The sequence below is a fragment of the Oncorhynchus gorbuscha genome, linkage group LG26, assembly GCF_021184085.1.
Source record: "Oncorhynchus gorbuscha isolate QuinsamMale2020 ecotype Even-year linkage group LG26, OgorEven_v1.0, whole genome shotgun sequence".
Taxonomy (NCBI): domain Eukaryota; kingdom Metazoa; phylum Chordata; class Actinopteri; order Salmoniformes; family Salmonidae; genus Oncorhynchus; species Oncorhynchus gorbuscha.
In genome coordinates, this window is record NC_060198.1 from 26493207 (window position 1) to 26507144 (window position 13938).

The following is a 13938-nucleotide window of genomic DNA, read 5'->3' on the forward strand; positions in this document are numbered from 1 at the left end:
CCACATACCTTTGTATATATGTTGTATAATACAAATGATTTAGGTGTGGCCTCAATTAGCTCGGTGTTCATTGTTCATTGTTCATACGGTTTTCCGAAAGCCAAACCCTGAACATTTTTCTCCATCCCTTTCCTCAAAAAGGTTTCAAAAAGATAAAGGCATTTCAAGTGTTATATCATCAGTGTTTTAGCAGTGTGCAAATAGTTGTAATACGAATAGTGGGGGAAGATAAATAAACAGATACATTTTGGTGGTATTTACAATGTGCTCCTCTGGTTGCCCTTTCCTCATGGCATCGAGCCACACATCTTGCCGTGTGATTGCACATTGTGGTATTTCACCTAACAGATATTGGAGTTGATCAATGTTTGATTTATTTTCTAATTCTTTGTGGGTCTGTGTGATCTATTGGAAATATGTGTCTCTAATGTGGTCATACATTTGGCAGGTTAGGAAGTGCAGCTCAGTTTCCACTTCATTTTGTGGGCAGTGTACACATATCCTGTCTTCTCTTGGGAGCCAGGTCTGCCTATGGAGACCTCTCTCAATAGCAAGGCTATGCTTACTAAGTCAAGGATTTTCTTCATTTTGGGTCAGTCACAGTAGTCAGTTATTCCGCCACTGTGTACTCTCTGTTTAGGAAAAGATAGCATTCTAGTTTGCTCTGTTTTTTGGTTGATGCTTTCCAGTGTGTCAAATAGTTATCTTTTTGCTTTCTCATAATTTGGTTGGGTCTTATTGTGTTGTTGGCCTGGGGCTCTGTAGGGTCTGTCTGTGTTTGAGAACAGAACCCCAGAACCAGCTGGCTGAGGGGACGCTTCTCTAGGTTCATCTCTCTGTAGGCGAGGTCTTTGTGGTTGAATGTGTGGGCATCGCCTCCTTTGAAGTGTGGTCCTTCTGTAGCTCAGTTGGTAGAGCATGGCGCTTGTAACGCCAGGGTAGTGGGTTCAATCCCCGGGACCACCCACACATAGAATGTATGCACACATGACTGTAAGTCGCTTTGGATAAAAGCGTCTGCTAAATAGCATATATTATATTATTATTATTATCATATATTGTTATAAGTGGTTGTAGAATTATATTTTGATAACTAACAGGTATATTCCTAATTCTGCTCTGCATGCATTGTTTGGAGTTTTGCGTTGTACACAAAGTATGTATTTCTCTCTCTCTCTTTCTCTCTCTTTCTCATCGTCTCACAGAGTGAGAAGAGTTGTATTAATTAATAGCTTCTTAGAACTGATGCCTGATGCTGTAAACAAAGTTGAGCTTGAGCCTCTGCAAACGACCCAGAAAGTAAACTTTTGGAGCCAGCCAGATAGGGAACGGGACAGTCAAAGAAGGGCATGAGATAGAGAACAGGGAAACTGTCAATCTGATTGGCCGATAGCCCTTTCCCCTAGCCTACTCTGACCATCATTGGCTAATGGAAAAATAAATCCCTGCCACACAGACGCTCACACACACACATGCATACACTACACACACTCATAAGCACTCACACACATAAGTCAAGAGGCAGACCCTGGGCTAATTCAGTACCAGGGAATTGTATTACTGGCTGCTCTCCATGTAGAGGAGGGGAGAGAAGAGGGGAGAGGTGGTTCGGGGGGGTATTACAGGAAGGGAGGGAGGGGGAAAGCGTAGAGAAGGTTAGGACTCAGGGGTGGGGTTGGAGAATGCAGACAGAGCAACAGCTTGAGCTCTGGGACTACAGTGAACTGAAAGTAAGAGCGTGGTGTGCTCTCAACGAAGGAGTGAGACAGAGAAAGACAGAAAAGGAGATGAAAGGAAAACAAGACACATCAATCTACGTAAAGGAGGGCGTGTGGACAAAAGACTGACATTGTAGTTCTATAGGAGCCTAGCGGAGGGGGAGAAAAGAGGGGGGAAAGGAGAGAGGAGATTTTTATAGGGTACAGACAGAGATATGATAGTCTGCTTATAGAGGAGGTGTGCCTGGAAACGCTCTGAGAAAGAGACAGAGGGGGAGAGACAGAGAGAGAGGGAGAAAGAGAGGGCGGAAAATGAGGGGGGAGTGAGTGAGACAGAAAGATTAACCGCAGTCAGAAAGAGCGAGAGTGAGCAGTGAAGGACAATCTGGGGCAAATAGCAAGGGAGGGAGGGGGAGGTCAAAATAAGAAAAGGAAAGAGGGGAAAGGTCTGAAACAAACTAATGTGTAAGTGCTGTGAGTGAAGGACAATAGGAGAGAGGGAGAGAGAGAGAAAATAAGAGGAGGGGGCCAGCCAGAGGAAGTAGCAGGGCGAGAGAGGCATGAGGGGACTGTTCTCCTTTCTGCTCACCCTGTCCATCCTGGGGACTGTCCTGACTGCACTCGTCTGGTACTTCTTCAGTAAACAGTGAGTCCCACTCCTTTCACACCCCTTCTCCCAAACTTCCTCCATCTTGACTGAGCAGGTGTTGGAGCCTTTAGCCCCGGGCTAGGGTAGGGGATTAGGTCTGGCTGGTGGTAGCTAGCTGCATATCCTCCAGACAGATTCCGAGAGGAAGGGAGGAAGGGAGTGAGTCTCCACACTTCTGATTTTAAGAGTGTGACTGTTTCACATCGGTTGGTGTGAGTAGCTGCTGTAGTGGAACAAGAGTTGTATATTATATGTTTGGTATTGGTGGTTATGGCTGTTCACTGCCTGTTCACTGGTTCCCTCTCCACCTTCTCTCTCTCTCTCTCTCTCTCTCTCTCTCTCTCTCTCTCTCTCTCTCTCTCTCTCTCTCTCTCTCTCTCTCTCTCTCTCTCTCTCTCTCTCCTCAAAGCAGTGGTTGGTTTTCTCAATGCTTGTTACTGTGGGCATCTTAACTAAACCACCAAAACCTCATGATTATGTGGTGGAAAAGAGAGGGAGAGAGAGAAACGTCTGTTTGTGCCTCGGCAGAGTTGATGGATTTCATACCAGCCCACTATTAATGAACTCTGAACAACCTGTACCAATTTGACATCTTGTGTTGAAGCGAACTCAACTGTTAATTTGACAATGTAGGTAGAATAAGTTGAAGGTGTTGCAAATGCACATGGATGGTTCAACGTTGGTGAATTTTGAAATATCACACTCAAACAAGAACATTATAGCAGATCTCCCCTTGACCAGTTGTTTCTAAAAAAACAAACATACAAACCTGGCGTGTGCTTGTAGGTGTGCTCTGTTAGATATTGATTTTAAATAGTGATCTATTTTCAGTGGGAAATTAATAAGTTGCCTGTAGGCAGAGGAGGATAAGTGAGTGAAAGGGGAACAGAACATTTGTACAAGAGATCGAGATCGAAAAGTCACTGCAATGTGCCTTCTCATGCTGTTACCGCAACACGCCTGATGAACACACTGTTTTCGCTTAGCGTCGGCCCTTCTGTGACAGTGAAACTTGAGAGACATTTTTTTTCCCCCAGTCATGTCTCGACGAAACCAACTGTCTAAATGGTCTCTGTCTGAGAATGTAACTCGAGACTCTCAGACTCTCATCTTAGAACTAAAGTGTTGTTTGGCATTCGCCATCTGCAGGAAATGACAATTATCCCACCATAAACAACTGTCCACAAGAGTGTCGCATTCTGGAGTGGGGAAACTCATGCACCCCTCTGTAGTGTGTCCTTAAAATATCTCTTTATAGTTCACTTCAAGGGGGATTCTCTGTATACAGTCAAATCAGGCTTGATCTTGCCCCTGGATTTCTTATCAGATCTAAATATGAACAGTCTTTCCGTTCATTTGCGGTTGGCCCTTACGTGTGTAATGCTGCTGTGAAACCCCTTCAGGAATTCAGGGTTTCCTGTTAGAGAATCAGTCAAACACGCTAGACTCAGAGGGATAAGATCAAATGGCTGCCCAGTGTGTTCTGTTTTGCCTCTCGATAACCCTTTAGCTCACCAGGTTATTGTTACAGTGCGCACAACATGATTTAATGTAAACCCACTGTAAAATGATCACATCGACACAATTCATTCAGCGAAGGTAACATGGTAAACTCAAACAATGCACTGCAAATACAACAGCAAACAATGCAGCTATACAAGTGTTGACAAGATAAGTGGTGTACTGGGTTCAAACAGAGGTTAACTCATCCTTCTATTCTCTCTGTCTTCCTCTGTCCCTGTTGGTGTACGTAGCAATGTTCAACCTGGCAGACCCCAGCACAAAAGTCATATTATGAACTCTGGGCCAGTCCCCTCCAGAACATGCAAGGGCTGCAGGTGAGACTAGACACACGCCCTGGCAACCCACAATCCTCTCTGCTCAACAACCACCTCATCTGTCTCTCTCCTGTTATTAACTTCATTATATGGTTCATAACTGCATGTTCTATGTTTTGTGTGTGCGTGTGTGTGTGTCTGTGTATGTGTGTCAAAGGGATACAGTCACTGACAAAGTGGTGGAGCTCTACTCTCACAGCTGGAGGAAGCAGGAGGACAAGTTCAGAAATTTCAGGTGAAATATCCACGCACAATAAACCCAGACTCTGAGCCCCACTAAAAGCCAGCCACGATGAGCCTAAGACCACTTTGTGAGGGTCACAAACTAAAACCAAAGGGATGTTTCCTTTCTACCTTAGAAGAATGAGAAACAAAAGCACGTGGAAGTGTGCTTAAAAGCAGGGGAAGTGACCTGTGAAATGTTAGCGTTTACTTCTTCGCGCTGCTAGTAGCAGCAGCAGCAGAGGTCAGAGTCGTGTGATTGTTGCATCAGTCGGTGGGTATTTCCCTTCTCAGCTGTCCTGTCTCCGCAGGCTAACACTGGTTTAGTAAAGCTCCCTCTGAGTATACAGACTTCAACAACACCAAACAACACAAAGGAGAACTGCAAGGAGCTTTGTAAATGAATAAACACTTGAGAGCAGGAAGGACACTCGAGAGCAGAAATTCTAAAAGACTATATTTCTCAATCAACATCCCTTTCCAATTTTTATATTTATATCAAGACAAGACGATGAAGCCTTGTTCATGTATCCCTGTATCTGATATTTTCTTACATTTATCACCAGTAGCTTTTTATACCTAACTTATTAACCAGACTGTTTCAAAATAAGAGAAACGTGTGTATGAAGTACGATTCGTTTACAGTACGCTTTTAATACTGTGTCTTTAGAATCAAAAGGTTATTGTTGTGTTCTCAGGTCTCTTCTGAGTAACAGATGTCATGGACTCACCAAAGCTATGGTAACACAGGCGAACACTCCTCTGGGGTCAAAGGTTGTGTACGATGGAGAGAAGAGGAAGCCTCTTCAGGTGACCCCTGAACTGTTCAGTACCTTTGCTAAGGTTTGTTGCTCTGGTCCAGAGCGTCACCTCAATGAATAGTGTGTGTGAGTGTGTGTTTAAGAAAGAGAGTGACATGACACATGTTGTGTTGCCTTACAGGAGAATCCTTTTGTGAATACGACATGGGATACGTGTTCTGTGGTTGGGAATGGAGGAATCCTAGCTAATAGCAGCTGTGGAGAGAAAATCGACTCCGCCCAGTTTGTTATCAGGTGTGAGACAGAAAACTTACTCCACAATAATTACCTTTCCCTCCCAAACATTGTTAGACACAAATTCACTGACTATTTCCCTCTATGTCTCCCTCTCTCAGGTGTAACCTCCCTCCTCTGGAGAATGGCTATGAGCGAGACGTGGGCAACAAGACAGACTTGGTGACAGCTAATCCCAGCATCCTCATGGAGAAGTGAGTTTGGGGGTACATTGTGCTTCTCATACTGTTTATTCATCTGGTGTTTTATGGTGGATTGAGAAATGATCTGATCATATATTCTGGTGCTGGTCAAATTCATCTCCTCCAGCTGTTCTTCACCTCTTCTCTTTTTTTCTCTCCATCCCATCCTCTCTCAGATATGGGGGCCTGCAGGAGCGTCGTCGGCCCTTTGTGGAGAGCCTGCGTAGCTATGGCGACTCCCTGATGCTCCTGCCAGCCTTCTCGTACGGCCCCAACACGCCCGTGTCTCTGCGGGCCCTCTACACCATCCAGGACTTTGACAGCCCCTCGCGGCCCGTCTTCCTCAACCCAGAGTACCTACAGAGTCTGGCGCGCTTCTGGCAGGGCCAGGGCCTGCGAACGGTACGCCTCAGCACAGGACTCATCGTGGCTAGCCTGGCGTTGGAGCTGTGTGCCAACGTGCATCTCTACGGGTTCTGGCCCTTTAATGAACACCCCCACCGACACCAGCCCCTCACCAACCACTACTACGACGACAGGCAGAGTAAGAAGACGGTGCACGCCATGCCCGCTGAGTTTGACCACCTGCTAAGACTCCACACACAGGGCGTGCTCAGGATACACCTGGGAGAGTGTGCACCCACCGCCAGGTAGGCCCCACCCCTATACCGGAAATGTACCTACAGCTAGGACATACACAACAGGGACATAGGGCTCTCCTGTAGACTCTCTCAGGGTTCTTACCCAGTCGTTGCTACCTGCCAGATCGGATGGCCCCGACTGGCCCTGAACACTCTGGTATTCAGCACAGGGGCATGTTTTATGTGTCAGCTGTCTGGTCACAGTGGAGGAGCAAGGTGGAGGCTGGGACATTTAGTCTCCCCAGCAGCCGTTTGTCGATTCTCATTGTTGAGAGTCTGCAGAACAGGTTGATCCGCAATCAAATGATTTGTACTGGACCCAAAATGGGTATAAATACATGAAATATGCATATCATATACTGTATAGATTTACAATGATGTTTTTATCGTCACAAGTGTTCCAGCTAGAACATAGAGAATGTTTTTTTGTTTTGTTGGACATTAACTGAGAAGCCATTTTGGTGGTTAAATACAAAGTATCTTGGAGCATGTATGATTTAGATGGCCTTCCCAACTACAGTGGAGGGCCTAATATGACTACGCTTTCTGACTGTAGCCAAAATGATCACATGCGAGTCTTTAAGAGTTAACTGAATGTATGGTCATGTCAATCTAACACCTCCTGGATTGGACAATCTTCAGCTGGACCGTTACAGTCATATACATATTTAATATCAATGATGATTAAATGTGTTATATCTCATTGTGACATGGTGTATAATACATTCAATGTGGTACAGGGTCCTTCCATGAAATGAGCCCCTTTTTTGTCTCTTTTGATATTTGAAGTAGAAATTGTGCACCAATATTGCATTTTAAAAGACTGTTATATTAAATGAAGGGCCCATTAATATAGACCACATGGGAAATTCAATAAGTCCGATTTTTAATATGAATAAAGACTGGCTAAAGTACCAGAATTCAGAATTTCTATATCTCCCTCTGTGACATCAAGAAAGATTCTAACACACTTAAACCCAACATATTTTTTACCATCATTGTAAAGCTCTAGTTATTTTGTTGCTTTGACCAAGTTATTTCTGAAGATTATTATTTATTTCGTATGATAAAAAATAAAAAATAAATGCCTGTCTGTCATTTTAAGGTCAACCCTGTGAACTGAACTCTCGTTTTAATATGGTGAAACTATTCCTTTTAAAAATGTTTTTTGAAATGAAACATTGAATATCTAATAGTCAAATCATATTGTAAAAGTAGAGCTGCTTCTCATCTTTACTTTGGCAATTTTCTGGTGTTTTGTGGTGGAAAACTGAGTGGGTCGAGCATGACATGTCAACCCTGTTACCCATATAGGAACAGGCTAGAATTCTTTTTAGTTTTTTGTGATGCTTGCGTTCAAGTGCCATTCTCTGTTTCACCCAACAAGCTTCCATTGCTCCTGTCACAAGGAATGGTACACCCTGTTGCAGTCAACCTTGATACTTTATTTGGCACTTAATAGGCACCGACGAGTCATTTTTTATCCAAACTCTTAAAATGAGAAAACACTTTTTAAAATTAAGTTGAACATGTGCTCTCCATGACAGAATGTTAAAATTAGATGAAATAAAACACTTTTTTTTCCCTCACCAAGTTAGACTACCCAAAAACCCAGCTAACAACAAACGCTCCCACAACTTTAGAGAACGTTTCGTTAAGTGTCTCATTAGGCCACCAGAAGGGACTCGTTTCCTGGAATGCCCCTACTACTATATCAACACTTTTTGTTTCATAATTTCAAAATACATTTTGGGAAAGAAGAAACAGTGTTTCGATGATCCTGTAAACATAAAATAACAATAAAGGGCTCTTACACAGCAAGGACTATACTACATACCTCACAACAAACGAACTCAGAGTAATGATGCAATTGTCTTTAAAACAAATGTGAAAATGATCTAGTGAATGTCATTAGTCCATTGTTAGTCCAGTGCTTGAAAGTGACCTGGCACAGTGTGTTTTATTAGTAACATTAACACACTGATGTTACATAACCCTTCAAACAGAGATCTCTTCCAATCTGGTTCTTTGTACCATTTGACAGTCCTGGATGTAGCTCAAAGATGGCCTGGGCCCCAGCCTCACTCTCAGGCCTCAGTCTCCCGGTTGGCTCTCTGGGTAGTGCCATGCCCACACTGGTACAACGCAACACAACCTCCCAGAGCCAGAAGCCTTGGGCTGGGCCCGACACCAACGTCTCTGGACCATCAGGACTTGGGCAGGGTGCTTCTGAAGACCCCACACAGGGTTCAGAGCAGAGGACAAAACACAGGACGGGGAACAGAAGGAGACCAGGGAAGTGATGAAACCCATAAACATTTCTGGGGATCCCCTTTCATAAAGAGTTTCCATGGTTACCAGCTCACAAAGGACAAAGCATTATAACAACAAATACTCCCCCCCTGTGACCATGGTGACAGTAAATAATCTGTGCTGTGACTAAGTAACAACAGCAGCGAGGGAGTGGTGGGGGGATGCAGGATTGACAGTTCACCTATTAGCACTGTAGCTGCTGTAAGTAATATGTTAAACCCAGATGCATGGGTAAGAAGGGCATTCTAGATCTTGTATTATTTCCCTATAATGCAAGATATGTTTGGAAGGTAGAATTCATTAGCTATTCATTCTTACATGTTCTATGTTTGGGCTGCTTTTGAAAGCAAAAGTCCAATTGAAAACATTATTGTCATTTTTTTTTAAACTCGATTTTCATAATGGTAAGCTCGGACTAATGGTTTTATTAGCTAAAATAGCAAGTCTGTTTGTTTGGTTACCACGGCAAACTGTAGCTATCTAGTAAACTTGCTAGCTACTTCAATGGATGTTGAACACATTTCTAGCGTCAAATGTCTTAAATTATAGCCATGGTTGTCACGCCCTGATCTGTTTCACCTGTCCTTGTGCTTGTCTCCACCTCCCTCCAGGTTTCGCCCATCTTCCCCACTTATCCTCTGGGTATACCTGTGTTTCCTGTCTAGTTGTGCCAGTTTGTCTTGTTTGTTCAAGTCAACCAGCGATTGGCTCAGTGCCTGCTTTTTCCCTAGTCTCTCTTCTTCTCGACCCTTGCCTGACCTGACCCTGGGCCTGCCTGTACCTTGGCCCCACTACTCTGGATTATAGACCCCTGCCTGCCTTGACCTGTCGTTTGCCTGCCCCTGTTGTTGCAATAAACATTGTTACTTCAACACAGTCTGCACTTGGGTCTTACCTGAAACTTAATAATGGTATAAAGGAGATAATCAACTCGGGGCTCTATGAGTTCTCTGGAAAATAATGCAACTCTGTGGAAGGTCAGTTCCACTCACCTAGCGCGTCGTGGAACACACCTTCCACCTTACTATTGTGTACCTTAGTAGCGCTTCCCTTCCTCCTCTTTCTACACCTTCCACCTCGTTCATTATTTTCCATAGAAAGCATGGCCCCGAGTGGATTATTCCCAACCGACATTTCTTCGACCTCACTCCAATATGCTTTCCACACCATTTCAATGTATTTTGCTAGACCTCCAAGATAGACATTAACGGACTCTTATGCCACTACAAAGAGCATTAACTATGTATGGAATGCTGTGTGAAAATGTCTTAGTATTGAGGCTGGTTTTTCAATTATTCAGACCGTTTGCTATGAGACTCGAAATTGAGCTCAGGTGCATCCTGTTCCCATTGATCTTTCTACAACTTGATTGGTGTCCACCTGCAGTAAATTCAATTGATTGGATATGATTTGGAAAGGCACACACCTGTCTATATGACGTCCCACAGTTGACAGTGCATGTCAGACCAAAAACCAAGCCATGTGGTCGAAGGAACTGTGTCTAGGCACAGATCTGGGGAAGGGTACCAAAAAAGGTCTGATTGAACCAAGGTTGAACTCCCCAAGAACACAGTGGCCTCCATTATCCTTCTGTAGCTCAGTTGGTAGAGCATGGTGCTTGTAACGCCAGGGTAGTGGGTTCGATCCCCGGGACCACCCATACGTAGGATGTATGCACACATGACTGTAAGTCGCTTTGGATAAAAGCGTCTGCTAAATGGCATATATTATTATTATTCTTAAATGGAAGAAGTTTGGAACCACCAAGACCCCCTAGACTTCCTAGAGTTGGAACTGAGCAATCAGGGGAGAAGGGCCTTGGTCAGGGAGGTGATCAAGAACCCAATGGTCACTCTAACCGAGTTCCAGAGTTCCTCTGTGGAGATGGGAGAACCATCCAGAAGGATAACAATCTCTGCAGCACTCTATCAATCAGGCCTTTATTGTAGAGTGGCCAATCGGAAGCCACTCCTGTAAAAGGCACATGACAGCCTGCTTGGAGTTTGCCAAAAGGCACCCAAAGGACTCTGACCATGAGAAACAAGATTCACTGGTCAGATGAAACCAAGATTGAACTCTTTGGCCTGAATGCCAAGTGTCACGTCTGTAGGAAACCTGGCACCATCCCTACGGTAAAGCATGGTGGTGGCAGCATCATGCTGTGTGGATGTTTTTCAGCAGTAGGACTGGGAGACTAATCTGGAGAGACCTGAAAATAGCTGTGCAGCGACGCTCCCCATCCAACCTGACAGAGTTTGAGAGGATCGGCAGAGAAGAATGGGAGAAACTCCACAAATACAGGTGTGCCAAGCTTGTAGCGTCATACCCAAGAAGTCTTGAGGCTGTAATCGCTGCCAAAGGTGATTCAACAAAGTACTGAGTAAAGGGTCTGAATAAATGTGATATTTCAGTTTTTCGTTTTTTTAAACTTGAATTTAATCCATTTTAGAATAAGGCTGTAATGTAAGAAAATGTGGAAAAAGTCAAGGGGTCTGAACACAATAGTGCGCCACCAGTAACCTTTAGCACATATTATTCCTCCTGCATTCTACTATCATTACTGCACCTTGCCAGTCCAGAGCAGATATTTTCACTGTGTCTCCAGCCACTGGGGATACCTAAATTACCGGCTGGGTACTCTTGGTTTTTTTATCGTCCTGGGGCAGAGAACCAACCGGAACAATCCCCTGGAAAGCACTGGTGTTACTCCTTTCCTCTTCCCTTGCTTTCCCCAAAGACATCATGTTAACATAGCTTCTTTAATGCCAATTCAGTCAGCTAGGACACATAATAGGGAAAATACTTTTGTTACTGTTTGAAAGCAGCGGTCCCCACATGTTGCGGTTCAAGAACATGGGTTCACGAGATTCCATTCATGTGGACTGTGACCTCAGTGTAGAGCCAGCTGCTGCTCTCAGCTCCGCTCTGCTCTGTGTCCCACTGGCCCTTATCTCTGGGGAGCACTTATTTCGGGAAATCTAACAAACAAGTACACTAACTAAATCGTTCCATTTCTTTACACTGTAATATTCACCCACCACCTCAGCTGTTTACTCACTAATGAACTGACTGACAGATGGAAGGATCGGAGAGAGTTTGTTTAAGTTTCTTAGAGTTCAAGTTCCTAGAATTGTGGTGAAATTATAAGTTTTCTGAGATTCTACTTATATTAGATTATAGATGGAATCAAACGGGCATTTCTGCATGATTGCAAATAGGAAATCCCCTCTATTGGCTTTATACCAGTGGGGCCTCTCTGAGTCAACCAAGGCTTCCCTGAAGGATCGAAATGTTCTCATACCAACCTGAAGCTCAACTGTCACCAAATGAACAACTTCCAAACAAATATGACACAGCTGACATGAGAAGAAGTGACATATCTGACCCGTCTGCTGCATGGGTCCCTGGAATAGTGACACAGCATCAGCCTGTATGACTGTAATCCTTCTGATCGGTCCGTACAGCCCCCTGCTCTCCACCAATCAAAATCAAACGGGAACCCGACTGTGAGGACAATACAACAACATACCAAGAGTCCATGTCAGTCTTTTCTTGTTCTGGTGATATGGTGCTTCTATACTGAAGTGACAGGCATCAGGGAGACAGGAAGTACATTGATGGGGATACCAGACTGGAACTCTCAGAAACGTCCTTTACAAAAGGCTAGAAACAGTGCTTTTCTACTGTTGGTTTATGATGAAATCCCCAAAAGGTGACTTTGACAAGGATAGAGGACCTCTAACAGACGTACCCATCATCAGACAAATAGATCCCTGCATGTGCATGAAGTGCTTCACTACATAGATATCAACAGACACATGCTTAAGGAAGAGCATGTGGCCTCCTGAAGAGGAGACACAGTTGACAAAATGTCATTTTGATTCAGTCTAACTGGATGCCTTTTTTCCCCCAGTTTATATTCCGGGCCTGACATCAACATAATGTGACGTTTGAGAAAAGTATCTGTCTAATGTAGAACCGTCAGCTCCCACACAGTGAGACAAACAGCCTACAAGGCCGATCACAAGCCATGATGTCTCCTGCTGGAATGAAAAGTGCTGGGAAAGCGATGTGTCACATCTGCACTTCTGCTGAATACCGTCGCCTCCTAGTTCCAACCCCACTCACCAAGCACCATGGGACCATGTTGGGACAATGTTGACACAGAGTCTGGAAGAGTGCCCAAATCCACTTGCACACGCGCACACACACACACACAGACACACAAGCACGCAGGGGCGGACTAGGACCAGAAATCGGCCCTGGCATTTACAGTGCCTTCAGAAAGTATTCACACCCCTTGACTTTTTACAAATGTTATTCTGTTACAGCCTGCATTTAAAATGGATTACATTTTGTGTCACTGGCCTACACACAATACACCATAATGTCAAAGTGCAATTATAGTTTTTAGACATTGTTACAATGAAAAGTTGAAATCTCTTGAGTGAATAAGTATGCAACCCATTTGTTATGAAAAGACAAAGAAAATTCAGAAGTAAAAATGTGCATAACAAGTCACATAATATGTTGCATGAACTCACTCTGTGTGCAATAATAGTGTTTAACATGATTTTTGAGTGACTACCACATCTCTGTACCTCACACATACAATTATCTGAATTTCAAAGACAGATTTAACCACAAAGACCAGGGAGGTTTTCCAATGCACCGCAAATGGGTAGATAAAAAAATCAGACATTGAATATCCTTTTGAGGATGATGATAATTAATAATTACACTTTGGATGGCGTATCAATACACCCTGTCACTACAAAGATACAGGGGTCCTTCCTAACTCAGTTGCCAGAGAGGAAAGAAACCGCTCAGGGATTTCAACATGAGGCCAATGGTGACTTTTAAAACAGTTACAGAGTTTAATGGCTGTGATAGGAGAAAACCAAGGATAGATCAACAACCTTGTAGTTACTCCACAATACAAACCTAAATGACAGAGCTTGTACAGAATAAAAATATTCCCAAATATGCATCCTGTTTGCAATAAGGCATTAAAGTAAAACTGCAAAAGATGTGGCAAAGAAATGAACTTTATGTCCTGAATACAAAGTGTTATGTTTGGGGCAAATCCAACACAACACATGACTGAGTACCACTCTTCATATTTTCAAGTATGTTCTTGGTATGCTTGACATCAGCAAGGACTGGGGAGTTTTTTTTTAGGATAGAAATAAATGGAATATAGCTAAGCACAGGCAAAATCCTAGAGGAAAACCTTGTTCAGTCTGCTTTCCAACAGACACTGGGAGAAAATTCACCTTTCAGCAGGACAATAAGCTAAGAGTTGCTTACCAAGACAATA

The 13938-nt window shown here is 43.7% G+C and overlaps 1 protein-coding gene across 2 annotated transcripts; it reads left to right on the plus strand.

Moving 5' to 3' along the window:
* Positions 1–1654: 1654 nt before the first annotated feature.
* LOC124015894 (alpha-2,8-sialyltransferase 8F-like) lies at positions 1655–9502 on the plus strand. 2 transcript variants are annotated; one of them, XM_046331379.1, is made up of 8 exons: positions 1655–2364; positions 4122–4205; positions 4363–4440; positions 5126–5270; positions 5370–5482; positions 5584–5676; positions 5841–6314; positions 9230–9502. In XM_046331379.1, exons 1-8 carry the CDS (start codon positions 2279–2281, stop codon positions 9423–9425), a joined length of 1269 nt encoding a protein of 422 aa, XP_046187335.1. In that variant the 5' UTR covers positions 1655–2278; the 3' UTR covers positions 9426–9502. The 2 variants fall into 2 exon arrangements, with proteins under 2 accessions (XP_046187335.1, XP_046187334.1); XM_046331378.1 differs by having other exon boundaries at positions 8350–9493.
* The last annotated feature ends 4436 nt before the right edge of the window (positions 9503–13938 follow it).

Bases quoted from the DNA above. Each gene is read 5' to 3' on its own strand.
- LOC124015894 (XM_046331378.1), top strand. From the start codon at position 2,279: ATGAGGGGACTGTTCTCCTTTCTGCTCACCCTGTCCATCCTGGGGACT. The intron at 2,365-4,121 runs GTGAGTCCCACT...TGGTGTACGTAG, and splicing joins TGGTACTTCTTCAGTAAACA to CAATGTTCAACCTGGCAGAC. The intron at 4,441-5,125 runs GTGAAATATCCA...TTGTGTTCTCAG, and splicing joins GACAAGTTCAGAAATTTCAG to GTCTCTTCTGAGTAACAGAT.